Below are 23,206 nucleotides of genomic sequence, written 5' to 3'. Positions count from 1 at the left end.
TTTTCTCCCTTTATGTCAGTTAATATTGGTGTCTATTAATATTTGGATGCTCATATGGTGGGTGCATAAAATATTACAAATATTATATGTATATAAAAATATTTACAAATATTGTATCCCTTTGTTGGGTTGACTCTTTGTCATTATGTAATGCCCTTCTTTGTCTTTTTACAGTCTTTGTTTCAAAGTCTATTTCATCTGATACAAACATAGTTCCCTTAGCTTTCTTTTTCTTTCCATTTGTGTAGAACAAAATTTTTTTCTGAGAGAGAAAGTGATCATGATTAGGGGAGAAGCAGAGAGTGTGGGAAAGACAGAATCCCAAGCAAGCCGTGGCCTACCAGTGCAGAGCCCAGCGTGGGGCTTGAACCCATGAATTGTGAGATCATCACCTGAGCTAAGATCAAGAGTTGGACACTCAACCACCTGAGCAACTCAGGTGCCCCTTCAAGTGTATCTCTTGTAGGCAGCATATAGATGGGTCTTGTGTTTTTGTTTGTTTTTTATCCATTTAGTCAAGTCTCTATTTTTTAATCAGAGAATTTAGTCCATTTACACTTAAACTAATTATTGATAGGTATGTACTTACTGCCATTTTGTTGTTTTCTGGCTGTTCTTTTCTTCTTCTCTTGTTCTCTTCCCTCGTGATTTGATGATTTTTTTTTAGTGTTAGGCTTAGATTCCTTTCTTAACTTTTGTGTATTTGCTATAGGATTTTGTTTTGTGGTTACCATATAGTATATAGCAGCCTTAAGCTGATAGTGATATAAGTTTAAATGTATTCTGAAACTCTTCATTTTTAACTCCCCCCCCGCCATTTTATGTTTCTGAAGTCACATTTTATTTATTTATTTTTTAAATTTTTTTTAATGTTTTATTTATTTCTAGGAGAGAGAGAGAGACAGCGTGAGCAGGGGAGGGTCAGAGAGAGAGGGAGTCACAGACTGAATCAGACTCCAGGCTCTGAGCTGGCAGTCAGCACAGAGCCCGATGCGGGGCTCGAACCCATGAACCGCGAGATCATGACCTAAGCGAAAGTCGGACGCTTAACCGACTAAGCCACCCAGGTGCCCCTGAAGTCACATTTTACATCTTTATATTTTCTGTATCCCTTAGCTGATTATTGTGGTTATAATTATTTTTACTACTTTTGTCTTTTGACCTTCATTCTAGCTTTGTAAGTGGTTAATCCACTACCTTTAGTGTATATTTACTTTTGCCAGTGAGTTTTACACTTTCATATGCTTTCTTATTAGTAATTAATGCTCTTTCTTTTCATCTTAAAGAAGTCCCTTTAACATTTCTTATAAGGCCAGTTTAATGGTAATAAACTCCTTTAGCTTTTTTTTTTTTTTTTTCATCTAGAAAGCTCTATCTTTCCTTCAATTCTGAATGATAACTTTGCCAGGTAGTGTATTCCCACCCGGAAGTTTTTCCCTTTCAGCACTTTGAGGACATCCTGCTACTCTCTCTGGCTTGCAAAGCTCTGCTAAAAAACTCTACTGATGGGGGTACCTGGGTGGCTTAGTTGGTTAAGTGTTCGACTTTAGTTCAGGTCATGATCACACGGTTTGTGGGTTTGAGTCCTGTGTCGGGCTCTGTGCTGACAGCTCAGAGCCTGGAGCCTACTTTGGATTCTGTGTCTTCCCCTCTCTGCCCCTCCCCCACTTGTTCTCTGTCTCTGTCTCTCTCTCAAAAAAAAAAAAAAAAAAAAAACTTTACTGATAGTCCTATCAGCCTGCTTTATATATATCAGACTTTTTTCTCTTGCTGCTTTTATGATTTTCTCTTTAACTTTTAACATTTTAATTATAATGTGTTTTGGTGTGCATTGTTTGGGGTTCATCCTTTTTGGAACTTTCTGTCATTCCTGAATCTGGATGTCTGTTTCCTTCCCCACCTGGATGAGGGAAGTTTTGGGGCATTATTTCTTCAAATAAGCTTTCTATCCCTTTCTTTCTCGTCTTCTTCTGGGAACTCTATAATGTAAATGTTATTCTGCTTGATGTTTTCTTATCAGCCTCGTAAGCTATCTTGGCTGTTTTAAATTCTTTTTTTCTTTCTGCTATTCTGTTTGGGTGAGTTCCACTGCTTTGTATTCTAGGTAACTGATCCTTTCTTCTGCTTCATCAATCTGCTATTGAATATTTCTAGTGTATTTTCTGGTTTGATTATTGTATTCTTCAGCTCTGTGACTTATTTGGTATTTTCTTACATTTTCTATCTCTGTTGAAGTTCTCACTATGTTCATTCAGTTTGGTAAGCATTTTTATGACCATTACTTAAAACTCTTTATCAGGTAAATTACTTATCTCTGTTTCATTATTTTTTTTCCCTGAGGTTTCACCTTATTCTTTCATTTGGAACATATTTCTGCTTCCTCATTTTGCTTTTCTCTCTGTGTTTACTTCTATTAGGCGAAACAGCTACCTCTTTCATTCTTCAATGAGTGGCCTTGTATAGGGGATGAGCCTTATCTTTCAACTTTGCTCTAGCTCTTGGTTGTTTCTTAAGCCTTTGTGATTATCTAAGCACGTTGATTTATTCTCGACAGGTCCTAGTTGTTGAGGGTGTGCCAAGACCTATCAATTTTTCAAAGGGATGGGCAAGACGCATCTCATTCAGCACCTAGTTTCAGGTTGTTTGGAAGCCAGACCTTGGCAGAAGCTTTTAAAGTATGCAAATATATAAAGTCCTGTGGGATTGTGGTAGGAACCCCTGGTGGCCTCCAGATCAGGAGAGCTGGAGATGTTCCTTGGGGCGGGGAGCTGCACTGACCTCAAAGGACGACAGTCACAGCAAGGAAATGGCAGTGTTTGCACAGCTCCTGCCATGAGAAACGAAAACTGGCATCTCCTTCCGCTACTACTGGCTCATGTTGGAAATGAGGCTGCTGGTATTGTCCAGGCCTCACAGTATTCCAGATCAGACCAATATTCCAAACACAGACACCTCATAAGGAAAAGCATATTCCTGCCTTTACAAAAGAGATTTTAGATGAGAGCTCTGTGGGTGATTGTCAAAAGCCTCTTCCTATGGGCCTTGCAGATCAAAGACAATTGAGCCTGGCCCCAAGACAAAGAGCCTAATTTAGAGTTAGGAACAAATGGGGGCAGAACTTAAGTTAACACTTATACCTTCTTCTAACTGGTAATGTATGGCAGTCCCTTCCCCAAGGCCTACTTTCTGCAAACACCCTCCCTTACCGGCCGGTTGGGATGAGGATAGATGAGAGTAGCTAAAACATAACCCACAAACAAAAGGCTGACACATTTAGGGCCTCCATGGTGTTCACACATTCAGCCTCAAATAGGTTTCCACAAACAACTCATTAACCAGTTCAAAAACATTCATCCTCTTGAGAGCCAAACAGAATGACTCCTAGCCTGTCTATATACAACTTAACATATATATGTCATCCTGTTTTTCACTAAGAACCATCCGTTATTTCCTTAGTTGTAAAATTCACTCAACCTCACTATGATTGGGGTAATTCTGCAAGAATATGAAAAACTTGTTATCACAAAAAGCTTCCCATTGTAAAAATTCCTTTTTCTGATCTCATGTTGTTGTTGAACCTTTAAATAAAGACACCAAAACCGACAGGACAGAGATGCCTGCCTGGTGATCAGAAAGAATCTCGGGCTCTCTCACTCTCTCTTGCCGACACCGTCCATCCTTCAGGGACCCCGGGACTTGCTGGAGCCGGCCTCCTGCAGGTAAAGAAGTCCTCTCTGGAAGATAGCAGGGGATGTAGCATGGCCAAGAGAGAGCACAAACATGGCATTTCCCAGCTTATAATCCCTGAGATCTCTTCCACAGCCTTTAGGTAGCTGGAAAAACCAAGTTCTGCCTCTTAGGTTGAAGTTCTAAGAAAGAAAATAGGCCTTTTTCATAGAAAAGGGGGCATATTTTTAGTCTGGTGTTTATGTAGCACCATGGGGGTTAGCCTGCCAAAGACTATCTTCCTATTTATAGTTACAGCCCTCTGGGGCCCAGGAATACAAACCCCTTGACCCAGAGCCAGGCAATCAAGGAGCATCCGCTGTGTGGCCTTCGCCTTCCCACCACAGACAGCAGGGCAGGGTTGTGGGAGGGCGCAGGGCTGGGGCACGCCCACTGGCACTATCAAGGTAGAGAGAGAGCATAAAAATTATTCCCACCAGTGCCTCCATCCTCGGAGAAGGTCTTAACAGGCCTCTGCTCCTCCAGCAGATGCTTTAAGATCAACAATGAATCTCCTTCACATATCTTCTGGGTGCTTTTTATTTTTTTATTAAAAATTTTTTTAACATTTTATTTATTTCTGAGAGAGAGAGAGAGAGACGGCTTGAGAAGGGGAGGGTCAGAGAGAGAGGGAGACACAGAATCCAAACAGGCTCCAGGTTCTGAGCTGGCTGTCTGCTCAGAGCTTGATGCGGGGCTCGAACCCACAAACTGTGAGATCATGACCTGAACTGAAGTCGGACACTTAACCGACTGAGCCACCCAGGGGTCCCTTCCAGGTACTTTTTAAAGTGCTGCTTTTGCACTGGTCTCTGGGGCAAGTGAGTTTGTGCACAAGCCCTTTAGGAGATGTATCTCCTGGACAGGAGCCCCATTGTTTTTCACAGCCGGACCTTTTGGGGGCTCCTCCTTTCACTGCAGTTTCCAGGGGCTGGAGTGCCTGAGATGGAGCACAAACCTCTCAGTTTTCAGGGAGAAGCTCTGGATTCATGAGACACTTCCTGATGGTGCATTGCCGCACTGTGGGTGGGGCTTGGGGCAAGACCTTGTCTCTGTCACTCCTGTGCATCTGGATGTAGACTTCTTACTGTTTGCTGGGAAGGAGCTGTTCAGCTAGTCTTTAGGTCTTTTTCAGAGGGCATCGATCCGTATGTAGCTGTAGATTCAGTGTGTCTGTCAGGGCAGGTGAGTTTAGAATCTTTCTGTGATGCCTTGAAAAGTACTGTCCCGTTTCCCTCTTAAAGAGTTAATTCTGCATTCTTAGGGTTTTTGGCTAAAGGACTTCAAATCACCTTCACCTTTTTGTGACATGATTTCAGAGGGTGGGAGGATTAGAGGTCATTTCAGAATTACAGTCCTCAAAAAAGTAGATAAATAAATCAGCTCAATACATCGACTCAGCAATTCCAGTTATTGGAATTTGTTCTAAGGCAATAACATGAAGTACATACAATCGCAAATGCAGATATTTACTGTAGTAGTGATTGTGATAAGCAAAATCAACTGAAAACAACCTCTCAATCCACGACACAGACTTCATTAGTTAAATCCAGTAAAGCCCATTCAACGGAACTCTACGGAACTCCTGAAAAGGAGATAGATATTCTTCAACAAAAGAAGAACATGGGGAAACATTTATAAGCCAGGCTATGAATGTAATGTAACTAGCATTTGTCCAAAAGAAAGCATAGAGAAAATTCTAGGACGTACACCAAGATACTAATAGTGATTGTTTTCGGTAGTGGGATTAACGTCAGCATTTTCCTACAGTGTTTTCCAGTCTTTTACATTGAATAACTACTAATTAAGTTTATAAGATAAACTAGTAAGTTTATAACTATAACTTAATTTTATGACCAAACTGAATAAATGTTATTATTTACATTATAATACTTTAATAATATTTTTATTTATCATTATATTATTTATTACTGAATAAATTATTATTATTTTTAGAAAGCTGAGGCATCTGAGGATGTCACAGTTTTTTTGTTTTTGTTTTTGTTTTGGTGGGTCTGTTAGTTGGTGAGAGCCAGTGGAGGGAAAACTGAGCACTGATATATGTTCTCAAGAAGGATAATTTAGGAAAAGTAGAGGAAATTCTAACTCAATATTACCTTGAAAGACTGGATGGCCAAAAATCAAGTGAACAAAAATTGATATTATTCTAAAATACACATATACAAAAAATTTTTAAATGAAAGGTAACTGACTGTATGTCAAAAGTGAGATTCATGGTGACCTTTCTCTTCTTTTTAATATATTTAAACATTTTAAATATTAAATACTTCATAATGTACCTTTTATTATACTGTAAATATATATTTTTTCCTGATCCAGTAAATGGAAAGGCTGAACTCCCAGGGAAAGCTAAGTTTAAGGGCCTTGAGGACAAAAATGTGCAACATTCTTCTTGGTTTTCTCCTTAGCATCCACCATGACCCAAGTGCCTTTTGGTAACTGGATCAAATACCAACTAAATGGTTACCATATCAAGGTGGATTCCTGTGCTACTCATGTTTCTGCTTAGTGTAAGCAATTGCAAACTCAGTGACATAGTAAATTAAATAAATTAATTAAATACATTTAATACAAATGAATAGCATAAGAATTGCTTTCAGAATTGAGACTAGAGCTTTTCTGTTTCTTCAGGAAAATAGCTAGCAGTAAAGAGATCAATCCCAGGATGAGAATCAAGAGTTTTCTAAGCATACAGCCAACCATCAATTGCTTTTTTGGTTTTGTGACTAGGATCTATGGGTCTGCCCTCAGCATTTGTCCCCATCCAGCCAGGCAGGGAACATAGACTTATTAATTATGTAGGGATGTGTGGTGATGGGGAAAAGCATCAGAACATGTTTCCGTTTGCTCAGCCACTTGATGGTCCAAATCCAAAGCAGATGGTTGAGTCTTCTCTAAAACATGTGGGCCCAGGACTATGAAGCCCTGTCTGAGCCTCAGAGGCTACCCTTCTTACAAGAAGATCAAAACCCAAGCTGTTAGGAAACCATTCAAATTAAATTCATTCTAGGCCTCTGAGAATGGAGAGAGTCTAGTTCTCAGTGCAGAAACAATAACAGTTAAATTACATATTTATAAAGCATTTGATACATTGTAAAGTATTTCCTTACATTTAAAATTTCATTGACCTAGTAATAAAAGAGGGAGAATGAGTCTCATCAGTCCCATATTATGAAAGAATCATCCAAACATAGACTATTCTGCCCAATGTCATCTGATATGTTAGTGGAAGAGATGGGATGTGAACACCAGGGCTCCTGAATTTTTTGAAGTCAGATTTATTGACATATGATTTACATACAATAAAATCTACCTATTTTAAGTGTACAGCTCCTTGGTTTTTGACAAATTTATACATTCACATAACCACCAACACAGTCAGGATGTAAAATATTTTCATTACACCCACAAGTTTCTTTTTGTCTTTGATGGTCAGTTTCCTTCTACTCCCATCCTTTGGTCCCTGGCAACTGCTGATTTGGATTCTATTACTATAGTTTTGCCTTTTCTGGTATTTTATATTAGTGGAATCATACTACATATGGTCTTGTACCTGGCTTTGAAAGCTTAGCATAACACTTGAAGTTTATCCATGTTGCTGTGTGTGCCAATAGGCCAATTGTTTTTTAATGCTTAACAGTACTCAATGGTGACAGTGTTTTATTGTGTATTCTATTTTATTCTAGTAGAAGTCTATTGTAATCTATAAATACATCACAATCTGTTCATCTACTTACCTTTGACCCATCTTTACTTTGGGATCTCCTAATAAAGCTGAGGAATGCTTGCCTCCCCATGATGTTTATCTCTATCTAAGCTCCATGAGCACAAGGACAGTGTCTGTTTGGTTCATGGTTTTTTTCCCCAGGGTCTAAAACAATACCTGGCACTCAGTAAAAACAATTGTGGACAAATGCATAGATGAACAAAGGAACGAATGAACACAATATGGTGGTCTGGCTAATCAACTAGAAGGGAAACTTCCCTGGAAAGAGAACCACATTATTAAGCTCATTTCTTGATGTTGATATTTTTCAGGTTCTAGGGACCGTATACAACCTCTCTGAGCTCAGTCTTAGAAAATGAGGACAATAATTTTCTTACGGGACTTCTATGAGAATGTAATGAAATGGCGTATATAAAGCATCTTACACAGTGCCTTGCCAGGTCATAAGGACCTAGTAAGTCATCTGGTTATTATTATCATAATTGCTTTTATTTGCATAAGACGAAATGGCATTCAAGGTAGGAAACTTTGTAGGCAGTTAGCAAGCTTCCCTTCCTAGAAATTCTGTTGAAAAACCCAAGGTATGCCTACCTTTCTTCCTTTCCTGTTATGTAGCATCACTTAGCCCATCCATTCACAGGACGTCAGTGACTGGCATCCTCGTTTGCATGTTTGTGCAGACTTGTCTCCATGTGTGTTTTGCAAAGTGGCTGCCACAGTAGTCTTCCAGCTCTCACCATTGGTAATTGTAAGATGAATTTATGCTTAAACATTTGATTCAGCATATGAATGTGAGCAGCCCTGACATATGAATGTCAGGAAGACCTCTTAGCTTGTCTATTTACTTTGACTAATTACTCTCAGAATTTCCAATTATGCCTCCACATAGGCCCTCCTCATACCTTCCTCCTGTGCTAACTCAGATTCCTATTAAGGTGTCAGATAAGGCAACTAGCTCTGAGAAGAGGAGCTGGCCACTTGCATAAAAGAATGTCCTGTCCCCAAAACAATTTTGTGGTTTTCAAGGGGGAAATGGGATTATAATTTCCAATTGTCTTCTAAGACGATTGACCTTCTTGTTCTCTGGATTGAGTTACACGTGTGACTTACCATCATCTTGCTTCCATTAAACGACCTCAAAACTGGATGGCTTTTCCCAGGACAAAGAAAAATCCCCAAGCCAAGCCTCACCCATTCTTTCTCCGACATCATCTCTTTCTGAAGAATTTCATCTGTCCACGCATGTCTCACCCTAGCCTGTAGCTCTGGCATTTTTCTCTATGACTAACACTGTCTCCTTCCTTAAAACATTTAGAGTCCAAGAATCCTCGGATGATCAGGAAGGTCTTTGTATCTAATAACTAGGCATCCCTTTTGCAATTTAAGCTTGTTTTTTTGTACCCTAACTTCAAGGACAGTAATGTCGAAATAAATTTCCAAGTCCAGATGGAGCCACTCTTGCCCAGTAAATGGAGTTTCTGTGATGCTGTAAAGGTTGTGCTTGACCAGAAACGCAATGTATCCAGTCAACCAGTCCCCAGCCACCGCCAACCTTGGGCTTTATGTTTACTTCCTTGTTCCTTGATCTAAATAAGGTCAGGTCAATCATTCTCTGTTTCTATGTTGCCACTTCTAATGCTTTGAGAAACAGGTTCTTGCCCAAAATCCCTTGGGAGAAGCACTCCACTATTTGTGAGACACAGTGCTCCCCCAATCTGTGGATTGTTTTGCCTTGGATAGAGGACATCAAACCTATTGCTCAGTTGTTTTACTTTTGCCATTTGACAGTAGAAAACAGACCTCTTCCTCTTTAGAATGAGGTTTCCTTTCAAAGGAAAGCCATTCCCAACACTGTCTTCCCTTTACTCAGTAATTCCCCTGTGTTTGGTCTTCCTCCTGGACTCCATGGTCTAACTTGGCTTAGGCAGTAATGACCTTTGTAATTAGCAAAGGTTATAGACTTTTCCTAAAATCAGGGGCAATCTTGTATCTTTTTGCTGAGTCTGTTTCAACTTCAATAAGTAGGAAGGGAATTTGGCAAACAGAAAGGTAAGTCTTTATCTGATTCTTCCCCACAGCATGAAAGATGGGTGATTGTATGTTCTTTAGATCCTGCAAAGGAGGACCAACTGAAACCAAAGCCGCTGAATGCTCTCCTGGACAAGGAGAATAGTTTATCAGAGATCTCAGTGCCCAGGATAGAAGGAAGTCTCTACTTGGGTCTCCAATGGAGGCTGCAGGGATTGGTTTTGGTACAGTGCAACATGGAGTTGCCTGCAAAGATCAGTAGGTCTCATATTTTCCATTTAGGATTCACCCCCATACTTGTTAAAAATGCAAAATTTCAAGCCATGCCCCAGAGAGGCTGTTCCTGGAGGTGTTTAGAAGTGAATTTCTGCACTGAAGATCTTTCTAATTCTTAATATTTTACATGTCCCTGCTAGGAAAACTGGGGGCTGCGATGATCTTTTGATTTTTTTTTAATAAAAAAAGGAACTGGGGATAAACTAACTATTAACCACAATCAAGATGGAAGCATCTGGTTATTATCCATTCTCTAGAGTCCTGTTTATCAAAGTGTCTTCCATAGACTACCTGGCCCTCACCCTCAGATAGATTCCTGGCTCTTACCCCTGATCTGAATTAGAGTTTCCAAATCCCAGGTCCAGGGGTTTTTATTTATTTATTTTGAGAGAGACACAGAGAGCTAGCAGGGGAGGAGCAGAGAGAGGGGGGGTGGTGGAGAAAGAGAATCCCAAGCAGGCTCTACACTGTCAGCACAGAGCCGGATGCAGGGCTTGAACTCATGAACCATGAGACCATGACCTCAGCCGAAACCCAGAGTGGGCCACCCAGACATCCCAGGAATCTATACTTTAATAGACTTTCCAGGGGCTTTTGAAAGACACTGTAGCTATTTTCCTAGGGGCTAAGTCTTCTTAGTAAATGGTTGGAGACGGACGTTATTGAAATATGGGCTCTACATGCTGCAGATGGTGGAGCCTCACCGCTGGACTGCTGGTAGGTAGAGAAAGCTGACTCTCAGGTGGTATTTTAGGAACATTGCCAGGAGCTGTGTGGGTTTGGGCAGGTTCCTTAATCTTTCTGTGTCCCTTTCTTAATCTCTACAATGGGCATGAATGGGGTGCCTACTTCATAGCAGGTTAAATTGTTGTGAAGATTAAATGAATAATTATCCTTTAGATCCTCAGAACAATCTCTGGCTCACCACAAAAGCTGTGGATGGGGTGGTTGCTGCTGCTGCTAACTTCTGCTACCATTGTTATCTCAATGTCCGCCATCTGGGGTGTCCGTTCTTTCAAATGCAGGTGTCAGCACACTGAGGCCCTTTGCCTGTTTTTGTAAAGAACTTTTTTCCTGGAATGTAGCCATGCTCCTGCCTTTCTGCTATCATCTAGGGCTGCTCTCCCCGCGACAGCGGAGATAAATGGTTGCTGCGAGGACCGCTTGGCCCGCAAAGCCTAAAATATTTACTTTTTGACCCTTTGTAGAAACAGTTTGCCAATTCTGGCTCTAAACGCCTTTGAGCCCCTGTTAAATGTTGATCGCCTGGAGGAACAGTAAAGGCCATTGTGTCAGAGGTTAACTGATGGTCTGATAGTGAAGCAGGAAGTGGCAAGTGGAGGAGGTAGAGGGCAGGGAACATCCTTGAGAAGGGCCTGGGGGGATAGGACTTTGCCAGATTGGAGGGGCTCCCGGCCTCCGCTTTTATGAGGCTGGAGTGTGTGTGGCAACAGTGGAGGGCTTCCCCCTTCCCATCTGCCAATGGCTTTTCTCTTGGTCAGTTTGTAAAATGTTCTCCCTGAGGGGCATCTGGGTGGCTCAGTCGTTTAAGCCTCTGACTTCCGCTCAGGTCATGATCTCACGGTTCATGGGTTCATAAATTCAAGCCCCGCGTGGGGCTCTGTGCTGACAGCTCAGAGAGCCTGGAGCCTGCTTCGGTTTGTGTGTCTCCTTCTCTCTCTCTCTCTGCCCCTCCCCAACTCCCCGACTCTCCATCTGTCTCAGTCTCTCAAATATGAATAAACGTTAAAAACTTAAAAAAAAAAAAACCTCCCTGAGATCAAAGCAAACCACTGCACCCAATAGCTTCAAAGAAAATTCTATTTTACTGTATTCCATCCAGCATGATTACTAAGTGCCTACTGTGTGCTAGACACTGGGCCAGATACAGAAGGTAAAACGTGACCCTTGTCCTGTGGAGTGCCTAATCTAGCTTTGAACTGCAAAGCCATAAACCTGGGACTTAAGACTCCAGCCTTGCTCACTTGACACTCTGGGACATAAAGTGCCTAGGATTGCAAATAGCTGGTAACTGATTAACATCTGCCGTCAAGATCAAAAAAAGAAAGCCACCCGGGACAGGTTGTGTCTGTTGAAGACCTATGATCCCGTTAGCGGTCGTTCTGCGGAGCAATAAGTGTTCTGGGCTCTGCGTTCTTATTGCCTGTCTTTTGCCAGAAAGCAGCGTGCATGGTTAGAAAGAGCTACAGTTTGGGGCGCCTGGGTGGCTCAGTCGGTTAAGCGTCCGCCTTTGGCTCAGGTTATGATCTCACAGTTCGTGGGTTCGAGCCCCACGTTATGATCTCACAGTTCGTGGGTTCGAGCCCCACGTCGGTCTCTGTGCGGACAGCTAGCTCAGAGCCTGGAGGTTGTTTCAGATTCTGTGTCTCCCTCTCTGACCCACCCCTGCTCATGCTCTCTCTCTCAGAAAAAAATTTTTAAAAAATTTAAAAAATAAAAGAAAGAGCTACAGTTTACCGAGAGTTTCCCATGTTTCGGGTACCTGTGGTTTCCATAAGTTACCTCATTGAATCCTTACACTACCGTCATAGGAGGATTAGGAGGATTAGGAGGAACTTAACGGAGGACCGTGGGGGAGAAGAAGGAGGGAAATAGTGGGGGAGAGGGAGGGAGGCAAACCGTGAGAGACTCTTGAATACTGAGAACTGAGGACTGATGGGTGTTGGGGGGGGAAGGGGGAGATGGGCATGGAGGAGGGCACTTGTGGGGATGAACACTGGGTGTTATATGGAAAACAAATTGACAATAAACTATTTGTAAAAAAAAATAAAATAAAATACTGCTGATAGATTAAAAAAAAAAAGATAGAGCCTACAAAATAAAAAATAAAAAAAGGCACAGCTAGGCAATGGCAGAAGTGGGAATTAAATTCCTGTCCATCTGATTCCAAAGCCATTGTTATAGTATATTGTTTAGATAAGTATAAGAAGGAAGGAAAAGATAAATGCACATCAGGAGGCAGGGAAAGGTGGGGAGAATTCAACAGCCCCACAACTGCCTATTTGAAAAACTAACCCCTGAGATTTCAGCAGGAGGGAGACCAAGGCGAGACTGTTGCTTATTCTTTAGATAACAAAATAGCAAAGTCCTAAACCTTCCTGACTCTGGAATGAACAAATATTCATTCTTTTAATTGTTTTGAAATTTGAGAAACATTAAACAATACATTTAAGAAATTAAAGTCTCTTATGTTTTCCTCCCTTATACTCAGAGCCAACTATTCTCAGAAAGTTTATGTTTCTCATGAAGTCTCTTGTTTATCTAGTCCCTCCCCAGCTCTTTTTTTAATCATTAAGATTGCTGATCTAAACCATCTTCAGCTGTTAAGATTGCTGATCTAAACCATCTTTAGCTGTTGGGCAACCTTGGGTTCTTCTAGAGAACACTGGTAGCTTCCAGTGGTTCGAAAATGTGGGAGATGGCCCTCTACTCCATACTCCTGCCCCTGAACCTCACAATCAATGGCTGCGGAGAAAAGTAAGTCTGTCACAGATCTCTGACAGGCTCCCGGCTGTCATGCCTCCTGTTTTATTAGTCAGGGAGCCCACTTTCTGCCTGAGGAAATGCTTTTCTGACAGGAAGTGCTCTTCTGACCACAGGACTGGCCCACCTGCCCACAAAGTAGGTCTGAGATGGAGGCAGGCAGGCCCTGGACATTGAAGATTGCTCTAATACCAAGACTCTCATACCTACTGCATGCGAGACTTTGAGGGGTGTGTACATACATGCAGTACCGTGCTGGGGTAGGTACAGTCCCCACTGCATACCTCTTCCCAACATTGCATTCAGTGACATAGTGTTGGTAGCTTGCAATTAACCACAGTAGGGATATTTACAGCCAGGAAATCAGCAAACACTACACAGAAAAGCTTGTTCCCTCTGAGAGCTGGTTGTTGAACATTTATCTGTGCGTGAGTGATAATTGTTTTCTTCCAGTATAAATACATTTTTCCAGTTCTTTACAATTACAAAAAAAATACCACAATGAATATGTTATATGGTACTTTGTGTACACATGTGTGAATTTCTTTAGGGTATATAACTGGAAGTGGAATTTTTAGCTTATAAACTATGCACATTTTGACTTACTAGACAGGATCGGATTGCTGGTCTGCCAGCAATGTGTAAGATTTCCTACTTTCCCACTTTCTAGCTGACACTTGGTATGGCCAGCCTTCTTCATTTGTGCCAATCTGAGATTGAGGTGGCATTCATTGTTCTTTAAACTCATAGTTTTCTGATTACTTGTGAGGTTGAAAATCTTTTTATAAGTTTATTGGCCATTTGGGAGGTTTTTGGTGAATTTTGTGTTCATACTTTGCCCATTTTTCTCTTAGATCATCTGTCTCTCTCTCTCTCTTTCTTTACTTCATATTGCTTTGTAGGAATTCTTTTATATACCCTGGATAACTTACTCTCACTCAATTTATGCAGTATCAATATCTTCTTCCATCTGTGGCTTATCTTTTAACTATGCTGTTGTGTCTTTTGTCATAAAATGGTAAATTTTGATATAGTTAAACTTATTATGTTTTATATGTTTTTCTTGTTTAGACAATCTTTTCTGATCTCAAGGTTTAAAGTATTTTCCTATATTTTTTCAAAGTTTAGATTTTTGTATATACATCTTTATTCACTTTGTGTGTGTGTGTGTTTGAATGGTATACAAATTTAATTTTTTTCTCATATGGAAATTCTGTTGTTCCCACATTACTATTGAAAGACCATTCTGTAGACTAATTGTTCTTTCTTTTTTGGCAATATCACACTCTCTACTATAACTCGAAAACATTCTTGACATTCCATTAGGGCAGTTCCTGTCTCTTCCTTTCTTTTCAGTTTTCTGATCTATTTTTGAAAGTTTACTTTTTCATGTAAATTTTAGAAAGAGTTTCTCAGGTTTCACAAAAAACCTTGCAAGATTTTTATTGGAATGTCATTTAATTTATAGACAAATATCAAAATAATGACCATCTTTATTACATGAAGTCTTCCCATTCATGGATATTTTCTATATGTAAATGTGTGTGTGTGTGTGTGTGTGTGTGTGTGTGTGTATGGATAGATCTTTTTTATGTCCTCTGATAATTGCCTCAAAACATTTCCATAAAATTTTAATTATTTTTATTAGATTTAAGTACTTTATAGATATTTTATAGATTATTTTGATTTCTTCTGTGAAATGGATCTTTCATCTGTTATATTACATGAACAGTGTTTGCTGCTTTATAGGAATGTTATTGCTGGTGTATAGAAATGTTACCGGTTTTTATAGATTCATCTTAGTATTATCTTTTTCAAACCTTTCCCTGGTCTGGGGGGCTTGCGATTTTATGTTAAACTTGGTATCTGTTCTTAAAAGGATCAATGCCATCTCCTTTGGCTATTTTTTTAATGCCACAGTACATATGTGAGGGTCAAAGTTTCTAAAATGACAGCCAGGGCAAGGTCCGGAAAGTATTTATCACAAGGTGTATTTGCTAAATGTGTTCACTTGCAAAGATGATTTGGTTTAGATCCACTTGTGTTCTCTCGTTCACCTTGTTTTGTGCCCACATAGCAGCTATATCTGTAAGTAGAGTTCTTCTGTTCTGAGTAATTAGAAATATTAATTCTGGTATATGTTATCCATTTTCTGTATATTTATTTCTTTCAGATTAAGCATCTCTCTAAAGGAAATGGTAAGAACACATTGAAAGGCATAGAGAGTGTTTCTGGACTTTCTTTTGTTCAGCAAGGCTAATAACAATTTTTTCCTACTCTTAACAGTACATGATGAAGATTTTGGTGAACAGAAGGGCATTTCAGAAATCAATTTCGGTGGGTACAATTTCTGCATTATTAATGCCTTGAAATAATTTTAACTCTGTGATGCAATTGCTGAAAAGCTCTTATCTTCGTGATAGGGTACTGGGTAACTTTAGGGGAGAAATAGCTATTGGTGCTGCATTAGAATTTGCAAAGTTTCTGAAAAATGGAAATGTGAAAAGAAAATGATAGTTAGACCAAATTTTCTAGAGAAACTAGTGAGTGATCCATGGATTTAGAAATACATAACATGATTTTTGCTTACAAAAATTTCAGTTTTCCTATTTCTATTTTGAAAAAAGGAAAGAAAAGTGAATGATTATTCTGCTTGCTAAATATATATAGAATATATAGAATATATATTTGTATGTACATGTATGTATATTTGTGTGCATGTATATATATATACACACATATGTATTTGTATGCACATGTAATATATGCCTAGGGTTATATTTAGTGGGGAGGGGGAAAACCCAGGCCCTTTACTGTGCTGTCATATTCATTAACACCTGTTTGCTTAAGGATTTAGAGAAGAGTGTAAAGGTTTCCATTTCAACATTTTGCCTACAAATATTTTCATTGAAGAACTCCTGCAATCTGGTCCCTTACCAAGAGGAGAGAAGCTTTTCTCTCTCTTGTTCTGTTTCTAAAATGAAGGAGAAGCCATTACATTCTGGGTATCTTTGATTAGGACTGGTGGGAAACCGATCTTCATGATCTTAAATACCTTATCAAAAGCTTTCCTATACAATTGCCAAATACTGAAATGGATTAAGTGCTAATTTTCATGTTGCAAGAAGGGAAAGGAAGCTCCTTATGGTGCAGGTCATCTGCCCAGAACCCAGATGGCAACGATGGGCTCACCTCCAGGTCTTCTGACTCAGCTCAGTGCTATTTGCAAACTACAAAACTGGAAAGCCCCACACCTAGGAGTTGAATGTCTGTGGCTCTGTCCTGTTTACAGGAAAGGCAGGCTAGTTGGTATATAATTGGAAAAGCTTGAAATAGTGTTAAAGAAATAGTTTGGTAAGGTAAATGGGTGAATGGGCCCCAAGACTTCAGAGCCAGGCATGAAATCATCTCTCTTTAGTCAGGCAATCAAGGCATATGTACCTGAGAGCATCTGCTATGTTTTAAAACAGGGCTGGCACTAGAATTAGAGTTTTTTCCTCATCTCATCCTTATTTTTCTAGACAAGATAATTCTTTCACCTTACAGCCAGTGTTTACTCTTCATCTTCAACCCCCCCCCCCCGCCCCGAGTTATGTGACTCCAATGAAGAAGTGTTATCTTGTGGGTTTTTTTTTTTTCTCTTTTTAGGTCATTCTAACCAAGCTATGTCACAAAAACTGTTTGGGAAAAATCACACACAGGGAATTGTTGCCTTTTGACCTATCTTGTCTCCACACCTCACAACTGAACCTTTCTATCCCCAAGATTTGCTTCTTTCAGACTTTTCATTTCAATTAAAGGAATTCCCCCCCCACCCCCCCCACCAGATCTGTAGGCTCAGAGCTGCCCTGGCTCTTATCTTTCTCCCAATGTACACACTGTCTATCAGCAAATGCTAGTAGATCTACCATCAAATTATATCACCAGTTGTGACTTCTCAGTACTTTCCCTTTTCCTGTCCCGGTCTAAGGCCTCTGGGTCTGGCCAAGTTCCTGCAGTGGTCTCATCCCATTCTTGACTTTCTGCTCTCACCCCGCACAAGGCTATTCCTCCCAAAGTAGACAGAGCTCTCCTTCTGATATGGTTCGGGCCATGTCACTTCTCTCATCCAATCTTCCAGTCTTCCAACACTGACTACTGCTGATTGGCATCTTGTCCAACACAGAATAAAGGCCCTTAGATCCTTGATTCCCCAAATGTGCTCCCCAGGTCAGTATCACTTGAACCCCCTAAGAGCTTTCCTAGAAATGCGGCATGTTGGGTCTCACCTCCCACTTCCATTTTGACAGACCCCAGCTGATTCCCTGCACATTGAAGTTTGCGATGAGCTGACCCTGGCCAGGCATCTGATGTCATTTTTTTTTTTTTCTTTACTACTTTCTCCCTTATTTACTTGGACTTTCCAGCCACCTGACTGCATAGCTATTCCTCTACAAAGGTGGTTCTCAGTGTGTGGGCCCCCAGCCAGAAGCATTAGCATCTTCTGACCAGATGTATAGCCAGAGAACTTATTACAAATGAAAATCCTCAGGCCCTGCCCCGGACTTGCTGACTGAGAAGCCCTGAGGGTGGGTGCAGTCATCTGTGTTAACAAGCCCTCAGGAGACTCTTAGTGCCAAAGGTGGGAAAGCTGCTCTAAGACATGAAGGCTTTCCTGATTTCTATTTGCTGTTGCCTTTGCCCTCAATACTCTTCTTTTATTCCCTATTCCATCAGATTTCTGCTTAAATGCCACCTTCCCCGGGAGGCCTTCCCTGACCACCCTTGATAACATATCAACCCTCCCCCACTTCAACACGTTCCCCCCCCCACTATTTTTTTTTTTTGCTCTTTTCACTGTCTCAAATTTATTTATTTGTTTGTCTCTCCTCCCTCCCCAGTCAAGAATGTCACCGCCTTGAGAGTTTTGTTTTATTCTCTGCTACATCCCCAGTGTGTAGAACAAAGTCTAGGACACATTAGGCACTTAATAAATATATGCTGCATGAGCAAATTGGGTAGTGAATCTCCAGAGGTTTCTTTTTAATGGATATGGGCTTCTTTGGGAGTTCCTCCCCTCAGCTGTTGCACTCTCTTACTCCTCCATGACCCCATCTCTGGTGACCAACCTGGGGACCAAAGTCTGAATGGGCTTGTTCATGTCACTCTGGAAGAGTCCAGCTCTCACCTCCATCCTTAATCCAGACCAGGGATGAGGAATGTATGCTTTTGCTCATGACCAGCCTGAGCCAGAAAGGGGATAGACCAGCACGTATTACCCCTATCCAAAAGGCAATTCAAAACCTGGGTCCTACTGCCTATGAGGCAGTGGAGTCATTGCCATTTGTTTTTGTTTAACTGTGCTATTATTGTATATGTAGGTTAGGCTTATGGAGGTTAAGAAATGTGGACATGGAGAGGCACCTGGATGGCTCAGCTGGTTGAGTGTATGGCTCTTGATTTCAGCTCAGGTCATGATCTTGCAGGTCGTGGGTTTGAGCTCTGCATCAGTCTCTGTGCTGATGGTGTGGGGCCTGCTTGGGATTCTCTCTCTCTCCCTCTCTTTCTGTCCCTCACACACTCTCTCTCTCAAGATAAATAAATAAACTTAAAAAAAAAATGTGTGTATGGGGAAAGGGATGATGCAAGGGTAGCCTTAGTCATTAGCAAGTGAAACTGTGGCTCCTCTTGATACCTACAACCCCAGGTTTAAAACTGTCCTTTAAAATGAATGAGCCACCAGCTTTGCCAAATGGGACCTTTGCTACCATGTGAGGCTGTGGTGATAATTCTCTAGCTTGATTTCCCAGCTATAAATCAGGAGCTGTTCTTATAATGAAGTGTAATCCACTGACACTGTTTGAAGTACTTCCTGTTTTACAGGGGAGGGTGCTCATCAATATGAAGTTATGATGAGAAGAGATATTCTGTTAAAGGCTCATAATTTTTCCCACAAGGATCTTCCCCTTTTAAGAATCCTATTTTCAGAAACACTATGAGGCCAGACTCAAAGAATACCGTCAGGGAGAAATTTTATCATGCTAAGCTCCTGACAGATATTTGGAGATACAGTTTGAGTGGATCTATCCATATTTGCCTGGTCTTTATTGCAAGGACATTATCTTGAGTTTGGCTTTGGAGAGTACCATTGTTTATTCATAGGGCAGAGCAAAATCTACCCATTTACCTGGAGGCATGAAGAAGGATGGAACAATAGCAGAACGTGCCCTGGATAGGAAGTCAGGAGTTCTCAAGCTCACTCAACTGTTGACCTCCTAGTGCCTTACTTCACTTCGTGTCTCAAGATTCCCTTGTGCTCCCCTAAAGAATGAGAGGTCTGGAGTCAATGATCAAAAAGATTCCTTCTGATTCATTTCTTACTTTTAAGATTCTTGGGCCAGGTTTCCTTTTCTAAAATGAAGACCAAGGATGTCATAATACATGATATTTATGGGTTATTTACGTTTACTCAATTAGAGGAAATTCTGCCTTATTTCAAAGTGACTTTTATCACATAAAGATTAACACTGAAAGATTTACAATGGAAAAGATTAATTTTATTATGAGAGATGCCTTTTAGTAATGCTCACTCAAATCTGTATATATATTTTTTAATCTGCATCTAGCTGCAGGCTTGGATCTCTTTCAAGGGGACATCCTCCAAAGGGTGAGTACTTGCCAAGGACACAATGATGATCCTCATGACTGGCTGTATTTTTATGATGGGAGCCTCTGCTGTGTCCAGCCCTGGGATGGGCACTGTGGAGGACATGAAAGACTCTAATCTATCATCTGTACCCGCAAGGGCTTTCACTGTGGTAAATGATGACAAAAACAGATGAAAAATAACTAAATAGTACAAAGAGTCTGTAATTACCGTATTACATGTTCACTTAATTTTCCTAGTAAGTGAATGAGAGAATGAAATGTACAAATATGTTTATTTTTTTTAAATGTCTATTTATTTTTGAGAGAGAGGGAGACAGATCATGAGCAGGGGAGGGGCAGAGAGAGAAGAGACACAGAATCCAAAGCAGGCTCAAGGCTCTGAGCTATCAGCACAGAGCCCAACACAGGTCTTGAACTCACGAGCCGTGAGATCATGACCTGAGCCAAAGTCATATGCTTAACCAACTGAGCCACCCAGGTGCCCTAATGCACCAATATGCTTAAAGTGACTATCTCAACTTTAGGAAATTGCAGGTCTTTTAAATTTTGTCCTTAATAATTTCTCTGAAGTTTCCAAATTGTCTGTAATGAATTTCTATTGCTTTTGTCATCAGAAGACAAGTGTGAGTAAGTTGTTTGAATTGTGACAGGTTGTTTGTGGGGTGAAAGTGTAGTGAAAAGGCTGGGGGCCTTGAGGACTTGCCTTCCCACTCATTTTTGCCTTGTTTCTACAGAATTCCAGAAATGGCCTGAGAGACCCTAACACCAGGTGGAAGTTCCCCATCCCTTACATTCTGGCTGACAATCTGGGTAATATTAAGTGTTTTAATTAGAAACTTTGGGTTTTATTCTTCTCCCTCCCCACTCCTGTTCATCAGCTTCAGATTGGTAGTAACAACAATGCATATGAGAGGTTCCAAGTCTTGATGGTCCTTTAGCCCTTGGGATGAAATGTATAACAATATATTGACATCAGTGCTGCTTAACCAGTTGGAGATACAAGAGGTATTTTAAAAACTACAGAATATCAAATAATAATTTAAAAAATACAGAACACAATAACATGTTAACAAAACCAAGAACACCATAAAGAACAAAAATATGATGAAATATGCTTTGGCTTCACGAGGATGAAAAATTTATTCTTTAAATAGTAGTATAGGAGAACCTAAATATAATTTCAGCCTACTGATTTCTTCCCTTGTTGTTAGAAAGCAAACATTCCAGGGGCACCTGGGTGGCTCAGTTGGTTAAGTGTCCAACTTCAGCTCAGGTCGTGGTCTCATGGTTTGTGAGTTCGAGCCGCACCTTGGGCTCTGTGCGGACAGCTCAGAGCCTGGAGCCTGCTCCAGATTCTGGGTCACCCTCTCTCTCTGCCCCCCCCCCCCACTTATGCTCTGTCTCTCTCTGTCTCAAAAGTAAATAGACATTTAACAAATTTAAAAAAATCCCATACTTTTGAGAAATAGAAAAGTCTGTATTTCATTTGCTCAGAGTTCTTCCTCTTCAGTATTAATCATTTCAGTTCTTTTCCCTCTTAAGATAAAGGACTGGATAAGTTATAGTTCATTCATTGTTAGAAATAATACTCGGGGGAAATAAATAAATATTCAAAGCCACGTGTGGACACTGGCTGACCTCAAGCAGGTGACTGACAGCTGAGCAGCTGTGATGATGCCATGCCTGTGAGGCTCATTCCACATAGATGGAGGGAGGTCAGAGGAGAGGGGAGGTGGGGACAGGCTTGCTCCATCTTGATGGCCTGCAAGGCTGCTCCCACTCTCAGGAGATAGAGCTTACGCTTCCATATTTGCCACCACTGTTATTAGCGCTGATCCCTTTTCTGGAAAAGTAGATGTAAACAAATGCTGTTATTCTCAGTTACTTTTTTTTTTTTGGAAATTTGAGTTTTTATTGCCCCAGTGTTTGCCTGCACATTTGCAAATTTATGGAGCACCCATATTTATTGGAATGTGATTGAAGAAAGATCAGCTTTCGAGAGGGGCCTCTTACCCATTCCACTTTTCCTTCTTATCTGTCGCACCTGCTCTGTCCCCCTTCCATCAAAACATAGACATGATTTTTGAATCACTATCATGTGCTGGCCACTGTGCCTTCACCTAATACTGAAGGTTCACCATGCCTCTGTGAGGCAAAAGTTGAGCCTCTCAGACTTTAATGTGTGTGAGGTTCCCCTGAGGATCTTGTGAAATTGCAGAGTGGGTGGAGGATGGGCTCTGTGATTCTGCACCATCCCCCAGCTGATGCAAATGTTTTTGGCTGCTGGCAACAGCTTGAGTAGCAAGGTCTCTTTAGCAGTAAGATAGGTAACAGATTAAGAGAGCAAGTTGGAAGACAGATGGCCTGAAATAAGGTAGCAGCAGTAAGGATACAATCACCTTTAGGGTTAAAAATAGTTCAGATGCCTGGGCCCAAACCATTGGAAAAAGCAAACATTAACTAGAGTTTCATATTTGTGTACAATTCTTTGATTAAAGTTAAATTTACATGGAGTGAAATTCATAAATCAGTGTAAAAGTCCATGGCTTCTGATAAATACATAAACTTATGTAACCCATGCTCCCATCACTTTAGAAATTTCCCGTGTGCTGGTTTCCAGCCAATCCCTACCTCACGCTCCAAAAGACACGACCATTCTAATTCTTTTAGCTTATAAGATTAGTTTTACCTGGTTTACCAATAGATCGAATCACACAGTATGTACTGTTTTGTATCCGGCTTCTTTTGCTTAACGTGTTTTTGAAGTTTTTCCATATTGTTGTGGACCAGTAGTTAATTCTTGTTACTACTCAGTAATATGACAGCTGTTTATCCATATTTCAGTTGATGGACATCGGGTTGTTTCATGTTCGGGGCCATTATGAAGAAAGCCTATAATTTAGCACTTAGGTGAAACTGCCATTCTGTGCAAGCACGTAGTTATATCATCTTGCTAAATTAACTCTTCTCATTTAAATAAGTTTCTCTTTATGTCTGGCAATCCTTTTTGTTTTAAAGTCTACTTTATCTAATTTAAATCTATCTCCACCAACTTTATAAAACTTACTGTTTGCACTGTGTATCTTTTCTAGGTTTTTGCTTCCAACCTATCAACGTCTTTATGTTGAAAGTGTCTCTTTTTCAGACAGTACATATTTAGGTGCTACTTTTTTATCCAGTCTTTCAACCTCTGAATTTTAACTATAATATTTGGTCTATTTGCTTTTAATGTAATTATTCGTATGGTTTGAATTAGAATTAATAGTAATTATTTGT

General features: G+C 40.5%; 1 protein-coding gene across 1 annotated transcript in view; it reads left to right on the top strand.

Moving 5' to 3' along the window:
* The window catches only part of MEP1A (meprin A subunit alpha), a 61,114-nt gene that overhangs the window by 13,551 nt on the left and 24,357 nt on the right, over positions 1–23,206 (top strand). The window contains exons 4-6 of the mRNA XM_039231123.1: positions 15,569–15,619; positions 19,888–19,928; positions 20,665–20,740. Coding sequence (XP_039087054.1) covers positions 15,569–15,619; positions 19,888–19,928; positions 20,665–20,740 — 168 coding nt within the window. The remainder of the gene's footprint in view (positions 1–15,568; positions 15,620–19,887; positions 19,929–20,664; positions 20,741–23,206) is intronic.

The sequence above is a fragment of the Hyaena hyaena genome, unplaced genomic scaffold (genome assembly GCF_003009895.1).
Source record: "Hyaena hyaena isolate Hyena2069 unplaced genomic scaffold, ASM300989v1 scaffold_55, whole genome shotgun sequence".
Lineage (NCBI taxonomy): Eukaryota > Metazoa > Chordata > Mammalia > Carnivora > Hyaenidae > Hyaena > Hyaena hyaena.
This window is presented reverse-complemented; position numbering and strand designations above follow the sequence as displayed.